The sequence below is a fragment of the Desmodus rotundus genome, chromosome 6 (assembly GCF_022682495.2).
Source record: "Desmodus rotundus isolate HL8 chromosome 6, HLdesRot8A.1, whole genome shotgun sequence".
Classification (NCBI taxonomy): domain Eukaryota; kingdom Metazoa; phylum Chordata; class Mammalia; order Chiroptera; family Phyllostomidae; genus Desmodus; species Desmodus rotundus.
Genome location: NC_071392.1, coordinates 81,817,539 through 81,838,233, shown reverse-complemented (window position 1 = coordinate 81,838,233; position 20,695 = coordinate 81,817,539). Strand labels below are relative to the sequence as shown.

Below are 20,695 nucleotides of genomic sequence, written 5' to 3'. Positions count from 1 at the left end.
CTCTTCCTTCCTTCTCCTTTAAAGGCAGGGGCCCGACACCCAGGAGAAGAGACCGTCTCTGATAAGCACACGCCCTTGTCACTCTTCTACATATTCATTCATTACAATTTCAGAAGCATAAATATTTATTACGTATTTTGATGAGAGCATGCAAATGTGCATTTCCATGTGTATTTGAACATCTTCAAAAAATCTTCCAGTTACGTTTTGTTCCGACCAACCGCACGCGAGTCTTTGGCTCTTTGGTACTTACAGCCTATTTTTAATCTGATAGCCATTAAGCCTGCAAATGTTTCTTTGGTAGCTGACAGTTCCCGGTGCTTAAAGTTTACATTCTTTTGCCGTCAGTGCCTGTGGGCTGATTGTCTCAGGGGTTTAAACCCAATTTTAACCCGATAGTAGAAGAAAGACCAGGAAACAGAAACTGTGGAGACAGAGTGAGTTAGATTCGTTAGGAAGAATTTGCAAATGCTCAGAGCAGTTTAAACAGAGAACAGGGTACCTGACCCCTGGACAGGAATTAAGCAGAGGCTGAGCAGCTGTGGGAAGATGCGGTCGTACAGGAATATAGCATCAGATGGAGAGCAAATATTGAATTAGATAACATCTAAGATCTCTCCCACCCCTCCAATGCTTTAACTCCATTATCTTTTTGGAGAGCCGGAGGGGCTATCTGTCTCAGATAATTTGTAAAGGCTATGCCATATCAGCCACTGCACAGATGGATTCTGAAGAGGCCAAGAGCAGATTCAACTTCTATCAAAAATGAATTAACCTTTGAAGGTACTTTCTCCAGAAAACCATGTTGGGCAGTGGGAGCTCCTGATTGACTGCGGCTCCTGTGATTTTGGTTTATATCCTTGGTTCCAAATTCACAAACTCCTTTTCCACTTATTTCACATTCCTGAGGCATGGGTCTCTACTCTGTGCAGAAGGCAGTGGAATATTAGTTTTGTCTGAACGCAGTAGGTATCTAAAATCCACTTTAAATCCCCGTTCTGAAGGCTTGATCTAATTTGGTTTTATCGTTCAATGTAAAGAGGCTCACTTGGGTGCGTTTTGGGATAGCTTATTGTCAGTGGCAGTTTGAAAATGTCCCAGGGTAAATTGTAGCAATTTCTAGTAAGTTGCTAAAGGAAGCCATTGAGTATAATTATTTTTAAATAAGGCACAGCTTGCTAGCTGATGAAAGGATGCGTTGGTAGATGTTTCTGCTTCCCTGTTATTTAATCGAAGACCAGGCAGTCCTGAAATGGTTTATATACTGTTCTTTCTGGATGGGACATCTGCCGTTTGGATGTTCTTTCCTGTTTCTTTTTAATACTTGTGTGGATCCCACTACATAAGATGCAAAGGAGCACAGGACCATAACCCAGCATGGATTTAGCTTTGGATCTAAGTGGAAAAAAGGACAGAAATGAACAGCCAAAGCAGGGGTTCCCAGAGGCTCACAAAGAGACAGGCTCTCGTGAGCAGGGGAGACCCTCCGCTGGCAGGCTGTGCTGCAGTCTCAGGGCCACACGGACTCTCTGCGTTTCATTCATTTCATTGCTCCAAAACAGTTACTGCAAGCAGCAAACATCAGGCTGTATTTCAGGTGCTGGGGCTGCACAGAGAAGGAGGAAATAGTGTTTCATGCTATGAACTCCTGCCAGAAATTAAAATTTTCATCACAAAGTGCATTAATAAAATAAGGACCAGTACAGATGAATTTTACTCAAGATGAGTAGAACCATACTTTATTATATCTAGGCTATGATCAGGTAGAAACTCACATTGCTGGGAAGAAATTAAAGCAACGTATTTCTGTTATCATTAAATCATGCCTCAAGGGAGAAAGGCAGACGGAGTTGTGATGCTTGTCGGCCTTGCAAAGGAAAACGCTTTATATTCATAAGAGTAACAAATGTCTGGTTAAATTAGAGTCCATCATAAAAATCAGTAAGTCTACGTAGTGAGTGTTTTAAGTGGCAGCTCTTACACCGACCCATTTAAGAAATGCTGATGAGAATAATATATTCGTAAGTAACAAATGTAGAATAATTATCTACTGTAACTTTAAGGGCCTCCTCTGTACCGTGAGTTAGGATTTATATTCTTAATATCCTTCAGCAGAATATCTCGCAAGCATGCGCAGTCCCCACTTCCATTCTCACCTGACAGACTGCAGGTGCTGCGTGCGTAGCTCTGAGTCTTGTCTCCCTGGCCCGGCAACACGCTCTCCTGCTGCGCAGGCTGGAGATCTGCCAACTACCGTTGAGAGCTGAGACTCTCGCTCCTGCTATGATGTGATTATCCAGGACCAAATTTAAAAAGTGTGGGACTTGTGGAAATTGGAAAAGCATCAGGATGCTAGTAATAGTAACAACAACAACAATAGATTATTTTTGAAGCGGGTAAGGGGGAATAAACAGTGATGGAAGGAGACCTGCCTTGGGGTGGTGAACCCACAATACAATGTACGGATGATGTGTTATAGAAATGTACACCTGAAACCTATATAATTTTATTAACCAATGTCACCCCAATAAATTCAATAAAAAGTATATATATATATACTTTTATATAATATAATTATATATATAATTTTTGAGCACTTACTACTCACCAGGAATGGGAGGAATGGGTTAACCACCTCACATGTGTCTTCTCGTTCAATACTCCCTGCATTACCTTTTTTTCTTTAAATAGAACTATCAACATTATTATCCGTCTCATTTTTAGATCAGAAAATGGTTTAGACCTGGTATCGGTGTTCATAACCTCAAACATATTAATTGTCAGAGTTCAGATTGGAACTAAACTTTTCTGACCCTTCACCCTGCTGTGATCCTGTCTCAGCATTGGGGTGTTACTCCGAGATGATTCATGTTTCCAGTGAGAAGCGGGGAGAATGTGGCATCATTGTCTGCAAGTGACCCTGGGGAGCAAAAGCAGCCAGCTCGTCCCCTTTGTCCCTCAAGGGTGTCCATGTGGAGGAGATGGGAATGGGGGAGTCTGTTACCAGTCTGAGAGAGACAGTGTGTGGTATAGTAAATACATTGGTTGAAAGAATGATGGAACTTGAAAGCATAAGGGAGAAACTGAGCCTAATGATGCAGAGTCTCCTGCAGGAGAGGAGGGAATAATGAAGGTCGGGTGTGAGTCGAAGAGGAAGTTCCGGTTTCCTCATGACGGCACCACGCTGTCCTGCCCCCAGCGTCTCAGGGGACAGGAGTGTGAAATGAGGAAGGGAAGTTGTGGTCTGGAGACTTGGGAGGCCCGTGTGAGTGATGGTGACGAGAGGTGTATGTATGGTTCTTGAGAGAATCGCCATGGGGGCCAATGGGGAGCTCAGGTCAGAGCCATGAACTTCTACTGTGCTGTGGCTCAGTGTGGATGTTTCACAGACAATGAGTGAGAAGGTGACAGTTCAAGGCCACTGCCCAAGTTCAAAGGTAGTTTGCAGATTGCTGAGTTCCCTTGGGACTCTTGGGACGTTCCCCCGGATGTCAGGTCCAGAGCCCCTAACCCAGAGCTTCAATCAGGGTGCGAGCAGCTCGTGGCAGATGTCAGCACGGAGGCAAGTGTGTTTTCACCCAGGTTATTAGTCTCCTCTCTGCTCTACGAACTGTCTGCCAAATTTAATTTTAGAAAGCTAATGGCAGTGCTGTTCCCCAGACTCCAAGGAGCACCTTTATCATCTTCCGCTGCAGTCAGCCGTTAATGGGACACTAATGTATTTTGACATAAGGGGACATGACTGAATTACTTGGCTTTTATTTCATCTCTGTGTACCTTGTCTCCCAAGTTCTAGTTGTCCCTTTTCATGTTATTGGTTGCGCTGTGAGAGAGCAGGTGGGAGAAGACCCGGAAGAATCATGATACCAGCCAGGCTAGACGATATTCTGCCAGGGGAGGCCCAACAGCTTGTCACAAGGATCTAGGGGGGCTCCTGTATGTGCCTTAAACCTCTCCCAGTACCTGGCATTACAGAGGCTGTGGCTTATTAGGCAGAACCTTCTCTCAGAGCAGAATCTTCAGAATAATGATTAGACTGGTAATAGCTCACATCTATCGAGCACTTGTAATATGCCAGACAGTTTTCTAAGCACATCAACTGTGTTGACTCTTCAATTCTTACAATATTCCTAGGAGGCGAATAGGAATATGTTACTGTCTTTTTCCCCATGAGGAAACGGAAGCACAAAGTTTCCTGATTTAAGCAGAAGCGGGAGCACTTCCCTTCAAATACGGGCAATCTGAGTTGCAGTCTGAGCTGCCTCGATTAACTGCTGTTTACACCGGGGTTTTCCGTCACGGACTCCATGACTGAGTGTCCTAAAATTTACGGATGGGCCTCATCTTTGGCAACATTTGATAGCAGGCTAAACGCAAGGAACCCTCATCAGAAAACTGGGTTGAAGCGAGCTGCTGCCGGTAGGAAAGGCGGATGCACTGTTGGCAGAAGCGGGAGCTGAGGGCAAGACCCTGAATGTGTAGGAACCTGGATGGGAGAGAGTGACAGAGAGCTTGGGAGAGTCTGTTTTCTTCCGTCTGGCTTAGCTGGTCCTTCTGGAGATGAAATAAGATAACGTGTGAATTCATGTGGGATCTGAAAGTTCTGTTTAAATGATAGTTCCTGGTGTGTGTCCCTGGTGTGCCCCCTGAAAGTCAGGGAGATTGGTAGGAGGCCGTGGCTCAGGAGGCAGCGGTGTGTGGTTGGAATTGGTGGGCCCAGATAAGAGGTGGGGAGGTAGAAGGGAGCCGGTGCTGATGGATTTGATAAAGGCGATGCACACTTGTTAGCCCATGGGGAGCCCCCTGGAGGAGGGGCGCAGCGACTGGTCTGCAGTCAGTCCCCGAATCCTGTTTCCCTATCTGTCGCTACTTCCATAACCAGGTCCTAGTCTTGGTGGCTCCAGCCCGCTGGAGAAGCCTGGAGCTCTCTGCCAGGGGCTCCGCTGCTGTCCCCAATGCTGTATAGGCAGCGCTCGTCCACTGCCCTGCCCGTCTCCCCTTACAGAGTTCGATGCTACGGCTCTAGCTTCCCTCTCATCTGCTATGCTTGCAGGAAGGTAGTTACTAATTACAGTCTACGCAGGTCACTGGGGTGAACTTGGAAATAAAAAGATCAGACCCCTCTTTATTTCTGGATAAGCACTTGGTATGAACATGGTATGATCACTCTAGTAATCGCTGAAAGTCTTTGCTATCTACTCACATTTAATACTGAACACTGTGTTCTAATTCTTATTTTTACTCTTGTCCTGAGATATCATCGTTCATTTACATATTGACATACTTGTAAAATAATGATATTACTTTTCTAAAAACCATGATACTCAATGTAAAAATAATCCCCAAATCCAACTGTGTGGAGATAACCATAGGAACCAGCTGGTTGAACTTTTTTCTCCAGACATTTCTCTGCACATACAAACTCCAAGGCTCCACAATTTATGTGAAGATGATGCCATGTATAATTTTCCACGTTTTTCACTTAATATGTATTCTCAGAGTTTTCCCTCAATGAACGCTGATCTGCACACTCATGTGTCATATGGGCTCAGCGTTCTCTTGTGCGAAGGCACCGCCGTTTGCTCAAACCCCCACCCCCCTTCACTGTTTATTGATGAAGAAAAGGCTCCGAGCTCCACGCTGAGATCATCTGATTGTTAGTCAGGCTCCCTGGCTTTGCTGTCAGATGCATGGGGTTCTTGGCATCGGACCACATAAGGAATACGAAACCCCTGAGGGAAGAGCCCAAGGCTCTGCTCACAGCTCTGCCACTTTGTAGTTATGTGACCATAAAATCTCTCTCTCTCTGAACCTCGGTTTGTCCATCTGTAAATGGTGGTATGGGCATGCATGATATGTAAAGCCTGTTCTACTAATCTACAAACATGCTGTCAAAGCTTACCTCCCCTCACAACTTAAGTCCTCATGTCAGTTTCGTTTGTCAGTGCCTGTCAGTGTCCAGCACAGGCGGGCACAGAGTGGACACCAGCAAACACGATTTGACTGAACGGACCAGAGCAACTGCTGAATGTGGCTTCTCACCTTTCCCTCAGGAACACCCTCCTCGTGGTTTAGTATTGGCTTACTCTTCAGTTCAGTAAACCTCGGACATTTTTATCTGTCTGCCGTCTCTCTCGAGAATGTATGCACTTCCATCTAAACCTGTGTGTGTGTATTTGGGGAGAGGAAACTGTGTGTGCATGTACACATGTATCTCCACATGGATGTCGGTGTGGTTTTCTTGGGAGGGCGTGAGCGGAGTGGGAGTCTCTATGGAGGGATTTAACTGTACTTTGCCCTAAAATGAGGCTTTAGACAAGAGAATTAGATTAAACTATTTTTTCCTCTACCCCTTCCAGAGTCGCAGTGAAATGAAATGCATGTGTGGGTGGGTGTGTGACGAGGTGGGAGTGGCAGTATTCTAACAGCATTTTTAAAGTATCACTTTTCTCTCCTATCCATCCTTTCCCTCTTTCTTTTCTTCTTCTCTCCTACCTCTTTCCCTTCCTCCCCCTTCTCCCTCCCTCCCTTCCTTCCTCCCTCCCTTCCTTTATTGAAATAAACTAAAGAGTAATGCCATTCTTTCTACTTTAGTCAATGGTGACTTTTATCCTGTAATATAAGAAAGGAGAAGCAAGCTCTATTTCAGAACATTTTCTGAACCAATGAAATCTAAGTATAAAGTAATATTCAAGGCTACGTGGAGATTGTGTTATATTAATAATATATTGGTCCATAGCGATGATGATGAAAAGTAAATTGTTTCACTCAACTAATACTCTTAATTAAACTATTTGGAAAATATCACTAAGAACATTCAAGGAGTCCAGGTAAAGACATCGTGAAGATAAACAGATGTTTCAGAAAGCTTGGTACTGCCTCTTTTATTGTTTAATATTCTGAACTGGTATGGATTGGGTTCTTTTAAAATGAAATACATACTTCATTCCCTTCCTAAAAAAAAGTACACTGCACGTATTTTCAATCTTTTTCTTTCTTTTGCGGTTCTCAGTGTCGCTGTCACAGGCAGTGTTGACTGAGTACATTTGATGGAGAGGGGCTCTCAGAGACTAGACAGGTGTCTAAAGCTATTTCAGTGTCCGTGCTGCGCTTTCAGGAGCCTTGGCTTGCTCTTCACAGTTTCCCCTGTCTCTTCTGCGGGTCCAGCAGGCCCATTTGGCTGTTACAGCGTGTTTGTCCGGAGCATTTCTTTGCTTCTCTGCACCACCGCTCACTGTTTCCGATTTGCTGTGTGTAATTTATCATGGAACCAAACACATGGTCTTATTAGGTTTTGACTAAGTTAATAGCAAATATCCTATGAGTGGTCTCCAGACGCTTTTCCTGCTTCTCGCCATGTTATTAACCTAAATTTCAGACACTCGAGGCTTCTGGAGGTGTGTTCTCCACATAATTAATTGCTGGAGTCTGGTAAAGGCCCCACAATGCCGGTGTGAATGTGAACCTTTTCTTCTAAAAGCGTGAAGAGAGGACATGGCCTTTAGTCCCTCCAGGTGCCTGTGACTCCCAGTTCCACTCGGGCCTTTTTGTCTGATGCGCGGTTCTTGTTTTGCAGCCCCCAGTCTGTCCCAGACCGCCTGCGGATCCGCGTGAACAAAATCAGTCTGCAAGACTATGAAGGGTTCCACTACGACAAAGAGAAGCTCCGGGAAGCGTGTAAGTTGGAAGTGCCTCGTTCACTTCCTGTGATCTGCCTGTCTTTGGCTTCTTGATCCTCCTTGGTTTGGTGGATAGATTCGTCTTGTCCCTGAAAACCATGGGTAGGGAAATGAAGGGAAGGGAAGTAACACGTGAACCCCAAGTGATGATACGTAGGCTGCAGAAAGTGGACCTGGGAAATGGAATAAAATTCTTCTGCCAAGATGCCACGTTAGGACCTCTTGGTTTATGAACCACTTTCGTCTCAGCTTTACCTAAAATGAGAACGCAGAATGTTGGTCACAGCACACGGTGGAGTAACATCCAGAAAACCCTTGTGACAGCACACGTGTCTCCCTGGAAGCTGGCATTACCAAATAGTGTCCTCATTCTCCACGAAGGTGTGACAGATACCCGTGAAGACACGTCCAACACTTGTAGCTGTTATGTGTTGTGTGATGTGAAAGAAAGGATGCTCAACGTTGTGATAAAGTGGTTCACTGAAGATGTGCCATTGTTTCTGAAATCTCAAATTGGTCAACATATGAACTGTTTCTCCATGTTCATACTTTCTCTGTACTTCTCTACATATAGAACTACATTTTTGTTCACCGCAGCTGCCCTTCAGTATTTATCGGGAACTTTTTAGATTCCAGTCACTATTTTCGGTCCCTATGGCATGGTATCTGTGAAAACTGCTGTAAAGCAGGCCAGGAGATCAGACCACAGGTGTGTTGGATGTTAGGGACCCGGGCTCCCCCAGAAGGATGGGGGCCAACAGTCAATCACAATGGAGTCAGAGAATATCGGGGCCAGTGTGTGAGGGCGCAGGCAGGGAGGCCGACAGGAAGAGAGGAGTCGAGCTCAGAAGCGGGGGTCTATGAGCCAGACCTCCAAGCTGGCCCCGAGCTTGGAGCTGTACCAGCTGAGCCGGCCTGGAGTTGCAGAAGATGCACCCAGGGAACAATGGAGTAGGGGAGGCACGCTTGAGAGAAGGATTTCCAAGCCCTGACGCCTGCACCTGTGGCCTGGAGTCAGGTTTGGTGGATGAAAATCCTGAGCTCCAGCGACACTCTCAGGGGTGGGGGCAGGGACTTTTGGATCCAGAGGTGGCAATGCCTAAGGACCCATTTCGCTGGTAGGCCAGTCCCCGATGAGGGAATTCTGTGTGAAATTACCGCCATCTCACTTCGCTCTGCTGCTTCAGCTTCCTCAGCTAGTTTCTCCCCAACCACATCACTCCGTCCTTCCCTCCCATTTCCTCGGCAGGAAAGTTGGAGGTGGAGGAGGAGCAATTCCCTGAACTTCTGCATTCCTCTCTTCTGTACAAGACAGGTTACATTTTCTCATGTAAATGAGATTGTAGGTGACAGACTAGCACAAAATCTGATTTAACGAACAACATGACGCACACACATGTTTGCAACGGGAGGTGTAGCTACAATGTAAACAAAACTTTCAGACCTTACAGATGGTAAAGAATAGTGTTTGATGGTCTTGATCCACTCAAACTTCTAAACAAATAGCTTACGATTTTTGAGAAAAAAAAGAGGAGTGAGTACTGCTCTACAGCTTACCATCAACCCTGAAGAAAGTCATTTGGGCGTGGGGAAGCGGTTGGAGTTTTTGCCTTATCCGTGGATGTCGATGATCTGTCCTGTCCTTTCTAGGCGTTACCTGTCAGTCATTGCCAGAGGTGGTTGTGATTTGAGCTTTTACAAGAAGGTGACATATGTTGGCAGGTGCTTTACTCATCACATCTTACTTGAGAAAACTTCTGTGTGAGGAAACTTTCCATATCAAATTCGGAGAGGTGAATTGCATAAATATACCATTTTGCTGTGTATAATGCGCACTTTTTGCTCAGATTTTTGAGGGAAAAATAATGATGCGCATTGTACATTTGTAGTTTTAAAACATGGGTGCGCATTATACACAGCAAAGTACAGGTAAATCCAACAAGTTCAGCAGTGTCTTTGAGACCCCGAAGAACAAAGAACACTCAAAGAGGGAATCAAGGAATTAAGTCATTCTAAAGATTTGGGTTTAAAGAACACGTAATTAGAAGTGAAGGTGGCCAACTCAGCCATCCTGCTTTTAATCTATGGGGGTGATGCCTCTCACCTGTGGTTGCCCAGGAAAGTCTGTCCTTTGGGGTTACTACTTGTTTCTTACCCTCTTTTGCTCAGCTTCAACTTGCAACTAAGCACAGATTCATGGGAGGACTGGCAGAGGTCAAGTTGGGTATAAAGGCAAAAACCAGTTCAAGTCCATAGGTGATATCCATGCCAGAAGGTATGTATTATCTTTCTGTTCATACCTTCAGTATGAATGAGGTATTCATACAGACTAGGTATTATTTTGGAAGCATTAATTAGGTGAAATTCGTAGGACACATCTAGCTAAAAGGGATTCTAGGAATGTGCTGACCTGCATCCCAGAAGGAAAAAAGGAGTGAATCCTCTTAGGTCATTTGTTTATCGTCCACATTCAAAGTCGAAACCAGAGCAGTACTGCATTGCCGGGTTTAAAGTATTAGCTCCCTTTCTTGCTGATACACCGAGTGATTCATCCAGGCATCGTGGACTGTTTGCCATCACTGCATAATAGAATCTGGCACATGTGTCTGCATCATTATTTTTATTACATTACACAGCGAACGTTTGTTGCTAGCAAAGCCCTGCTTCCGTGGGTGCGGCAGGAGCCCGTGGTAATTGCAGGATGGCAGACCCTTTCATTACCTTGTTTCTTTTAGCCAATAAACAGATGACTGTGCTATTCCAATGCATTTCCCCTTTCACTTAGCCCCACTCACCAGGGGGAACTCACCCGAAAATAATAGCACAAAAAGGTTATTCTGTGCCGGTCCCTCCCTCAGCTCTTGCTGGTAAATTTCAGACTTGCTTAGAACGATTAGTCTGATTCACTAGATTGATGGATTATTGATCTTTAAGATAATGGCTATGAAGTCCAAGGGAGGAAACGCTGTTCACCTTAAGAGCAGAACAGAGAGAGAAAGCGCCCATGTTAAAATAATCTTAGAGTAGATTTGTGATAGTGACAGCAGAGACTCGCTCTGCTGATCTGAAGAGTTTGTAAGGGGTCCGCAGTAAAGCATGGAATCATTTCGTTGTCAGGCCCAAGACAGGCCACCCCAAACTGTCCCACAATAGCACATGGGTTATTTGGAATTAAAATTAGTTAAGAAACAGCTGGTGTAAGGAAAACGCTGGCCCCTCTGTCCCCTGAAAATAGGAGAGAAATCACCCGTGTGAAAGGACCTCCCTTTGGACCCAGAGGCAGAGAACTGTCTTACTATTAGATTTAAAGAGCCCAGGGCCAAAGGGTCTGTGTAAACACCCCGAGGGGCCTCCTCATGGATTTACTACCCAAGCGCAGACTTTGCTTAGCTCCCTCACGAATCAGAGCCCAACCCGCTGAGATTCCTCTCTGACGCACACGGACTTTGTCGTCCTGCCAGGTCTTCACAAGTGTATTGTTTGTCTACAAGGATGAAAAGGTGTCTGAGTCACTCATTTGGTGATTGGTCGATCATATTATAACTGCCCACGCGTACCTATTTAGTTATTTCTCCTGTTAATCTAGCCTTGTGTCACTTTATTATTTAATTATTAGTCTAGCCGTAGGAACTGAACAAGTTTAGGGGGGTGGGAATTCTTCCCTTTCCCTGACATCGTTTGTCTAGATAAAGGGTAGTCAGTTTTGAAAATCTGTTATATCTCTAACTTGAAAAGAGTTTCATTGCTCCATGACATATATTTTTATATCTAGAATAATAACTTGTTACTGGCTAAGATTTAACTCTAACCCGTAACACGTCTGAGCTTTCCATCTGGCATCAGCCTACTCTGCACTTGTGGGCTGCTGTGGTAACTCGTGCAAGTCTAGGGCTTAAAACACAAAAGCAAAACCAGTTTAGAACTAATGGAAAACAGATGTAGCCTATAAAGGTAGGAGGGGGCTGATAGTGGTTGTATATCAAATAAAATGTCCAACAGCCCTTTTGTGTACATTGGCTCAGTATAATGGATATTATCTGGATATTTATAGTATATATAATGTATAATATATATAATATATAATCTCAGTATATTATTCTCTGGCAAAAATTAATCATACTGTAACAGAATTGCCCCGTCTTTTGTTGAGTGACTTAGTAGAAGTGTCAGAAATGTTCGTGCTTGAATCTCAGTTGCAACCTTGACAAAGTAACTTCTCCGATGACCAAAAATCTCATCTCTCAAATGAGAATATAATGGCAGCCTCATAGAGTGCTGAGGGTTACATGTAATCTTGTGTTTGAAACCCCTGGTGCAAAACCTGGCATATTAGCACGCTCTCCAAAAATAGTAGCTAGTGTTGTTGTGGCTGCTGTGGCTAAAGACGCACTCCTGTTCCCTGGTCCTTAAGCTTAGGTCCAAAACCCAGGCGCAGAGCAGCTGACCTGCCCCCCACACACCTCTCACCTCGAAGTGCACGCTCTGCCACCTGCCAGGTCACTTTCTCACGCTCCAAAATGGAATTGAAAACACTGGTAAAGCCACAGAAAGATTGTGGGGAGAAAACGTAATCAATCATTCAGTTTACTTTTTACTGCGTCTGCTAGTGGAGGAGACCGCTCTAAAGCAAGATGTTTAACCCTATTCCTGCATACACTGAATGCTCATATTTGGTGATTTGACCAGATATCTGCAAATTCCTTTCTTAAGTTTCAATGCCGTCTTCTAATTGCATCATCTGGTGTCCATCACCAAGTTTTTTAAAAGAAAGCCTTTTTGTTTTGGAGTATTTGTAGATTTACAAAGAGGCTGCGCAGGTACTACTGGGAGTCCCTCAGCCAGTTTCCCCCATTATTCAGCATTTTGTATTACCACGGTGTCTTTGTCAATGAGACTGGCACTGCTTTATGACTAGTAACCACACTCTGCACTTTGTGTTCCAGTGTCCGATCCAGGACGTCACATTGTGTAGGGTTGGCCTGTCTCCCCAGTCCTCTGTGCTGTGTGACAGCTGCTCAGTCTTTCCTTTTTCCCTCTTTCTTTCTATGACCTTGATGTTCTTGAGGGGTACTGGCCAGGCATCCTGTAGACTGTCCCCTAATCGGGCTTTCTCTGTTGTTTTACTCGTAGTTAGACTGCAGCTGTGGACTCCTGGGAAGAACACTGCAGAGGGGAGGGTTACCCGGCAGCCCGGTGCCGCTTGCCTGATCACCAGGCTGAGGCTGTGTTTGCTAGGTTTCTCCGTTGTAACATTATGACTTTTTTCTTTCCCTATGCTATTCTTTGTGAGTGAGTCACTAAGTCGAACCCGTCTTCCCACTGGGGGGAGGTGGATCACTGGATTTTCCATTGTTTCCCGTTTTATATTGGACCTCAGCTGAATTTTATAAACGTGCCAACATGCTGGAGCTATTCACTCTTTCATGCGTCCATGCTTTCAAAAGCTGTGTATCTGCATCACACTCCGTGTTAGGCAATGAAGGATGAAAACAATATCACTTATTCAATACATGTTTATTGAGTGCTTACTCTGAGCAAGCAGTGGTAAACAAACCCCCAAAACCCCAAAACAGAAATAGTCTGATTGGCTGGAACATTTTTGTCATGTGACGAGGACTGTGATAGAGCTATGGAAACACTATGCAGCTATTTTCCTAGCAAACATCATCTATTGTAAATAACAGAAGGAGGGAACGGGATGTCTAGGCCAGAATGAGAAAAGCTAATCTAACCTCTAACGAGTTGTATGACCTTGAGCAGTGCATTTACCCTCTTCAGGCTTCAGTTGCCTTATCTGCTTAATGCAGTGGTTCAGTTAGGTTTTTCCTAAGAACATACTATGTTATAACAGATCCTTAGCCCTGTAGAAACTACAGAGGATTTAGAATTTTTTCAGGACATGTTTCTGTAGTAAAGTTTTTAAAACTGCAGCATCACTCATTGTCGTGAGTGCCAGCATTTGAAAATCACGTGAGTGTATGTTGCTTTGTGAGTTTGCTAGAGACACTGATCTTTTTCTATCAATTGCTTCATCTAAAATTGAATCTTTCCCCCTCGTTTAACAAGTTGACACCGTGCTGTTCAGCAGAGACCAGGCCTCCGCGTGGCAGAGGTCGGGGTCCCCCATTCTGAAATCTGAGTTAGGTGGTGTCAGTCTGTCTGCCGACACCGTCCATCCCTGTGCGAGTGTGTTTGTGTTGACTCCTATTTTCATGAGGTGACACTTACCCCGAGTGTTGTGATCGGGTTCTTGTACTGTTCTCCCCTATCTTTTGTCTGTGTATGTGCGTGTATCTTTTGTCTGATATATATGTATCTTATATTTATTTTTAATGTAATAATAAATATAATAAGAAGAGTTGACACATATTGTACTATTGCTGCGAGCTAGGAAATGTTTTAACCTTTCTGTACATATCATGCAATTTAATTCTCCCAACGTCTCTGTGTGATAGGTAGGTAGCGTTCTTATTTCATTTTCTGTATGGAGCAACGGAAGCGCAGAAAACTGAAGGAAGCTGTCCAGGGGCCTGGCATCCTGCATACTTGTGTAATCACTATGCTCTCTATTTCCTCCAGGTAGTAGTTCTTATTTTCTTACATATAATACCTTTAGTAGTTCATTTTTTTTTAAAAGCTTTCACTCTCCATTTCAAATGCCTTTTTGTATTTAAACTGACTTTGTGTTAATTTGCTATGATTTTTGGACAACTTTCTGTTTTGGGATCTCCCTCCACCCTCAAGTAAGTCATCGGTTCATAAATACAACAAATATTTATCAACCACTTACCATATTTCTGTTACTATTTCAGGTGATGGGGGTGCTGAAAAGTGCCCATGCTCATAGAGCTTATTTGCCAGTGGGACAGACAGACAGACAGACAGACAAATAATATACCATAGCAGTAAGTGTTATCAAGGAAATAAAGCAAAAGAGTGACAAAGGATTCTAGCTTTGATAAGGCTATCAGGGAGGGACTGTCTAAAGAGATGACTCGTAAGTAGAGACCCTACAGTAAAGAAGGAATATACGTGTGGATTTCTGGGAGAAGAGTGTCCCCAGATAGAGGAAACAGGGAAGTTCATGTGGCTGGAACCTGGTTGGTTGCAGCAGAGGTGGAAGTGATTTTGAACTTGTAGGAAATGACCATCACATGGATGGGGCTTGGAGACCATGGAGAGGGCTTTGGATTTTTATGCTGAGTATGATGAGAAGGTACTGGAATTATTTGACAAGATGTGCAGTAGCGTGCTTTCATTTATTCTGAATCATTCCAGGTGCTGAGTGGAGAATTGGCGGTTGGGGTGCAAAGCTGGAAAGAGGAGCACCAGATACAAGGCTAATACGATATTCTAAGAGAGAGAAGTTGAGGGAGTTGGCAGAAGTAGAAGCAGTGGGGGGAAACACATGGATTCTGGATCTGTTTTGGAGATAACGCGGGCAGGCTCAGATGATGGGTTGGTTGAATCTGTAAGAGAACAGGTGAGCTGAGGATGCCTCCCTCTGAGGTTTGGACCTCAACGATGCAGCGAGCAGAGGAAGGGAGGATGTCGGGGCCCAAGGGAGACCAAGAGGAGGCACACAGCGAGACAGAAAAATAAAACAGGAGAGCTTGTTGGTTGGAAGCCAAGAGAGGAAAAATGTTTTATCAAAGGGGTGGCCACTGTGTCGCATGCCCAGAGAGGTGAAGTAAGATGCGTGCTAAGAACGAGCAATTGGATCTGGGTAGAGAGTGGCTATTAGTAACCTCACAAGAGGCTGGACAGTGAAAAGGGTGAAGGTGAGTAGAGTGGGTTCACGAGCAAATGGAAGTGGAGGAAGATTGCTCCTTTAAGGTGTTAACCTGTCAAGGGGAAGAGAGAGATGGGCTGGTGGCTGAAAGGAGATGTGGAATCAAAGGAGGAGTTTTTTCTAATTTGTAAGATGCTGTAGCTATAGTTTGGATGTGTATATGCTTGTGGGACCAGTCCGCTCGCAGGGAGAACTTGGTTCAGGAGACAGGAGCGATGCCCTTGAGCAGGTGGAGGTGGGGTCTGTGCCCAGTGGAGGGCAGGGCAGGGGCTCTGGAGTACAGGGAGGGGAGGCACAGGAGTGGGTATGGAGGTGGTAGGTGGGAGGATTTGGGACTAGCAAGGAGCAAAAGTTCTATTCTGATTACTCAGTGAAATAAGAAGAAACAGTAGGAAGGGAGGGTGTTGGTGTCCAGGAAAAGCGGAGAATGTTTGAAAGTCAATTTAAGAGCAAGACCGTGAGTGGCCGTATCTAAAGAATTGCAGAGCAGACCGTAGATGGGGATCACTGAACTCATTAACTTTCCTGAGCACACAGACCGCGTCCGCAGCTCCTGGGGGTCTTGACTTACAAACCAGTGCGCTTTCTGTCTTCTGACTTCAAGGATTCAGATGCCAGGGGAATATTAGGCTGAAAGATGATCTTATTTTTAATGTAAATTTGTTGTCCAATTCTGTTTCTGATCCGAAGACACGCTTTGTTGATAAGAAAATAGTGTTTTCAGGGCTCTGCTCTGGAAGCTGCTAATGTTAGGTCTCAGACAAGGATACGAGCCTGAAGTGTTGATAATGAGATTCGAACATTTGATTGTTAAAACACGTCCTTGGTAATGAGAACGATTGATTATAGGGATATCCTTAAGTCTCTTCCCAAAATTGGTCCTTTTCAATGGTTCTATGTACATGCACACACAATATCGGCCAATTCTCATTGATGATATACTTGCCTTGTCCATTTTGTTGCGACTTTCCCAGGCTGACAACCCTGGGATATCGATCACATGGTAGTTAGGTTTCTCTTTAAAAGCTTTCTCCTAAGAGCCTGTATGAAAGTGTTACATTTTGATTCATCATGTTCACGTGGGAGTGGGGTCAGCCACTGCAGTGTCATGGTGGGCGTCATATTTAATGAATAATTAAACCGGGTGTTTGCTAGTGCTTCCAGGTCGCAGAAGGCTTTTGTACGCACCATCCACGTGCTGTGTCACAGGAACACTTAGATGGTCGCGCACAGGGCCCTCTAGCTGTGATGGGATTTTAGTAAGAGAATGCATCTTCTCTCTCCTGATCCAGAACACTTTCTAGTGCTCATCCTCACTTTCCGTAAAGCTCGAGCTCTGTACCTGTAGCAGTGTGTTTTTCAAAGAATTTGGGATTGTAGTTCTTGTTGTTGGTTGGGTTTCCTGGGAAACAGACTCTGGCACTTTGGAGTTTTACCTGTAGGAGGTTTGTTGGGGAGTCTCCAAGAGGAGACAACAGCTGGGAAGAGGGAGGAGACTGGGATTGGGCAGAGGGAGAAGCTGAGCTGCAACGCAGTTGCAACAGGGGACTCCCGCAGGGACATTGGGATCTGGGATGGCCATTTAGAGCTGTTCCCCGTGAGGCAAGGTGTACTGGAAGCAGGTGGGGCTGTCTGTCCCCTGGGAGGGAGAACAGCCTGTGTGAGGAAGCTTCATTCTCGGAAAGGAAAGCTGTGAGCTATCAGTAGAGCCAGCACTGCCAGCGGCTGAGGGGACAAGTGTCTCAGTGCCATCATGGATCTGGGTTGGTCACTTCAGTGCCATAAGCACCATCTTGTCTGTGTAAACCAGCACCTGCTAGTTTAAGGCCAGAACGGAACACCCCCTCACACCAAAATCCTCGAATCCTTTCATCCGCTTCATTCATAATTATTTATTGAACACCTACTGTGTGCCCAGCACTGTTGCAGGCCCTGGGGTGTAGACTCCTGCGATCACTAGCCTCCAAGTTTCTCTCTGTATCTTTTGGCCTGATCTCCCTACTATTCCACATTCAGGAAATTGGACTATAAGTTCATTACTTTCTTCAGATGTGTCAGAATTAGCTAAGTAAAATAAAACCTAAGATGTGAACACTGACCTTTTCTTAAAAGTTCTTTTTGACATGGAGTATTGTCAAGCCAAACATTCTCCAGAATTTGAGCAGTTAAAATTGGAACCCTAGATGCAAAGTGACTTAAATTTCGGGATCTTTCTAATCGAACACTGTAGCCAGAGATCACTACCGATCCTCAGTAAGATGGACATTTCTATACATCCTCTCCATTTATTGGGAAAGATATTAAACTGAATAGACCCAAGGACAGAAATAGACCCGAGGACTGAAAATCACCTCTTTGCAGATGGACTCAGAAGCCCAGTTTTAGGCGCTAGCTTCTTCGGTGCAAGCTGCAGGCCTTGCATAGTCGATCCTGGGGGAGAGCGTCTTTCTTAACACTTAGTGGGTGTCCTGAGTCGCTGGTTCACTGCCTCTCTTCTGCAGGCACTGCTCAGCAGAACTCGAGTGTTCCCCAGGTTGTCAGATGCTAGGGAGTGTTTGCTGAAGCCCGCCGTGTGCCCATCTCTCTATGGCGGCTGTCTGTGCGTAATTTGTTTACGCTCCTTTTGCTTCCAGAAAGAGACTTAGGCTTCTTCGGCAGATTTTAGGAAATCTTTCTGTCATTAATTCTCAACATGTATCCCATCAGCTCAGAAGTTCAGAGCTGCATGACTAACGTGTCCCCGGCATCTCACTCTTGGTGACCTTGCCCGTCACCGTGCAATGCAGTGGACAGTGCAGTTTTCAATTTGTGCAAGAGGTTTGAACCAGTGGTTCTACCCATCCTTCTGGGCATTAACTAAGCTCTGGGTACAGTCAGATAGCTTTGCTTTTAGTTGCTTGATGTTCCATTTGACTTTCACATTTATTGAATATTTGGCTGGCCAGGCCACGTGGCCAAGAGTCCAATGTCACAGACCTGTATTTGTTGCTATCTCCCCCACCCCCCACCCCGAGTACTAGAGAAATGGCAGCAAGGTGTCGGTGGTGGTTCTGCCCTGTATCTAGGGTTATGCAAAAATTACCTTCCTGATAAATGTACTTGGAAAAAATGATACTGTTTTCCGACACCCATTGTCAAGTACACTCTAGAACCTCACAGTCAAAAGCTTCTGTCACATTTAACACTGGGAATGAACTCCAAGGAATTTTATGTCATTTTGTTGTACTAGAATTTCATTACATGTGACATTAGGAATCTGCATTGGAATGGAAACTGTCCATCAAAAATAGAAATTTGGCCCTGGCCGGGTGGCTCAGTTGGTTGGAGCATCATCCTATACGCCAAAAGATTGTGGGTTCGATTCCTGGTCAGGGCACATCCCTAGGTTGGGGGTTCTAACCCTGGTCAAGGCATGTGTACAGGCGGCAACTAATTCATGTTTCTCTCTCTACTTCTCTCTCCCCCCCCTTCCTCAAATCAGTAAACATATCCTCAGGTGAGGATAAAATTGTTAAAAAATAAAACTTTGCCTCGTTGTTAGTAACCTTTCATATTAACTTGGAAGATGTTGATGTATCATAGAACTGTTTGACCTGGACCTTTGGTTTCTGTCATTTATTAGAAGAGAGTATTGGGGCTTTGCCCATACTTGCCTCTGGTTTATCACCAGTAATGCATGAATTGATTAGAAATAGGGAAAAAACTCATGCAATTTCACCCATATCAGCCGTGATTGTGTCGCATTCTCCATCTGACTCCTTTACCTTTGTTCAGAAGCCTGCATTAACACGTTTTCTTTCTGGACTTTTCTTCCTCACTTCTGCTTTTCTGCTTCTCCCGTCCTGTGTGCCGGTGATTGGAAAGGGAAAACAAAAGGCTCTGGAACCAATTCTTAGTTCCTGCTGTGTGGCTGTCTGGGGTGCATCCGCCTCTTTCCTCTTCCTTCCTTCCTCTGCGCTTCGTGGTTCTCCAGGCTCAACAATAATCTTCCCCAACTCTGCCCGCCACAGCGTCCCAACATTCTAACGCAGAAAGCCCTTCCAGATGTTTGAGGAGTTATCACCTGTCTTTGAGGCCCTTGTAAGTGGTCTTTGCCATCCATTGTTGCAAGGGCCACCTACTTTTATGTTATTTTCATAACCTGTGTCTCCCTCTCCCTCCCTCGCTTGATCTCTCTTTCTCTCTCTCTTTCTCTCTCTCCTTCCTTCTCCTCCTCCTCCTCCTTCCTATTTGTTTTTCTGTACGCTCTCTAGCTCACCCGGCCTCAGTTCACGGTGGTATTAAGCAAGTTAGAAAAAGGTTGTAACTCTAAACAACTTTGAGTCACCCTTGTACCTTTTCCTTCTCGCTGTCCAGCTGATCATAGAGCTGATTCTTTGACTCCATATCTCTCGGATAAGTCTGTCCTTTCATAGCTTTCCTGCCACTTCATTCCGACTTCACTATTACTCATGTCATTTCCTAACCTTCCTGCCACTCAGCTCGTCCTTTATCAATTTGTCATCCACATCTCTGCCAACAATTTGCCTAAAATGTTGTCATAGAAGAATTACACTGGAAATTTAACACTCAAGGAAAACTTTCAAGACTGTTGCAGTAGGAAGGAGAAAGTGATCACAACTGTGTTATAGAAATAGGTGGGAGATTTTTTAAGCCCTGGGATGAGCTAGTAGAAAAAAATGGAAAGGGCATTAGTGGGGAGGTTAGTCAATGCCAGGTAGGTTATCAGTGTTTGCTAATTGTCACTAATCAGCGACAGTTAGTTAGGTTCCTAACCACCCCTTGAGACCAGAAGCTAGAAGCGCCACCTTCGTCAAATGATTACATTTCTAAGGGACGGCTCCCAGGTACTTGAGAGAGATTTTCCAGGGCGGGAAAACTGGCAAGAGAAGAGTTACATCTCAGAGGGGGCAGAGAAATGATTTATAATTAAAAGTTTCCTTTGTAAAGAAAGAGCCTATAGTAAGAGGGAAAAAAAAACTATCTAAAGTTTAGTGAAGCCAAGGGGAGCATAGAGGCCTCCTTGGTCAGTGTAAATCTGAAACCTTTCTTTTCTGCCCAAACTCTTTAGCATCTCAGCTCGTTAGCCTGAAAAAACAAAAAAACAAAAGAACAAAACAACCCCCCCCCCCCCCAGCTCTGGCCTGGCTCACTCCCTTTGACTCTGCAACTCCCTAAGTCCTCAACCTTTGCTTCTTTTCATTCCTTGATTCCGTAGCCTCTG

General features: G+C 44.7%; 1 protein-coding gene across 1 annotated transcript in view; it reads left to right on the top strand.

The window, feature by feature from the left end:
* The window catches only part of DGKI (diacylglycerol kinase iota), a 393,695-nt gene that overhangs the window by 272,901 nt on the left and 100,099 nt on the right, over positions 1-20,695 (top strand). Inside the window, 1 exon segment of the mRNA XM_053927331.2 lies at positions 7,577-7,677. Within this exon segment, the coding sequence (XP_053783306.1) occupies positions 7,577-7,677 (101 nt within the window).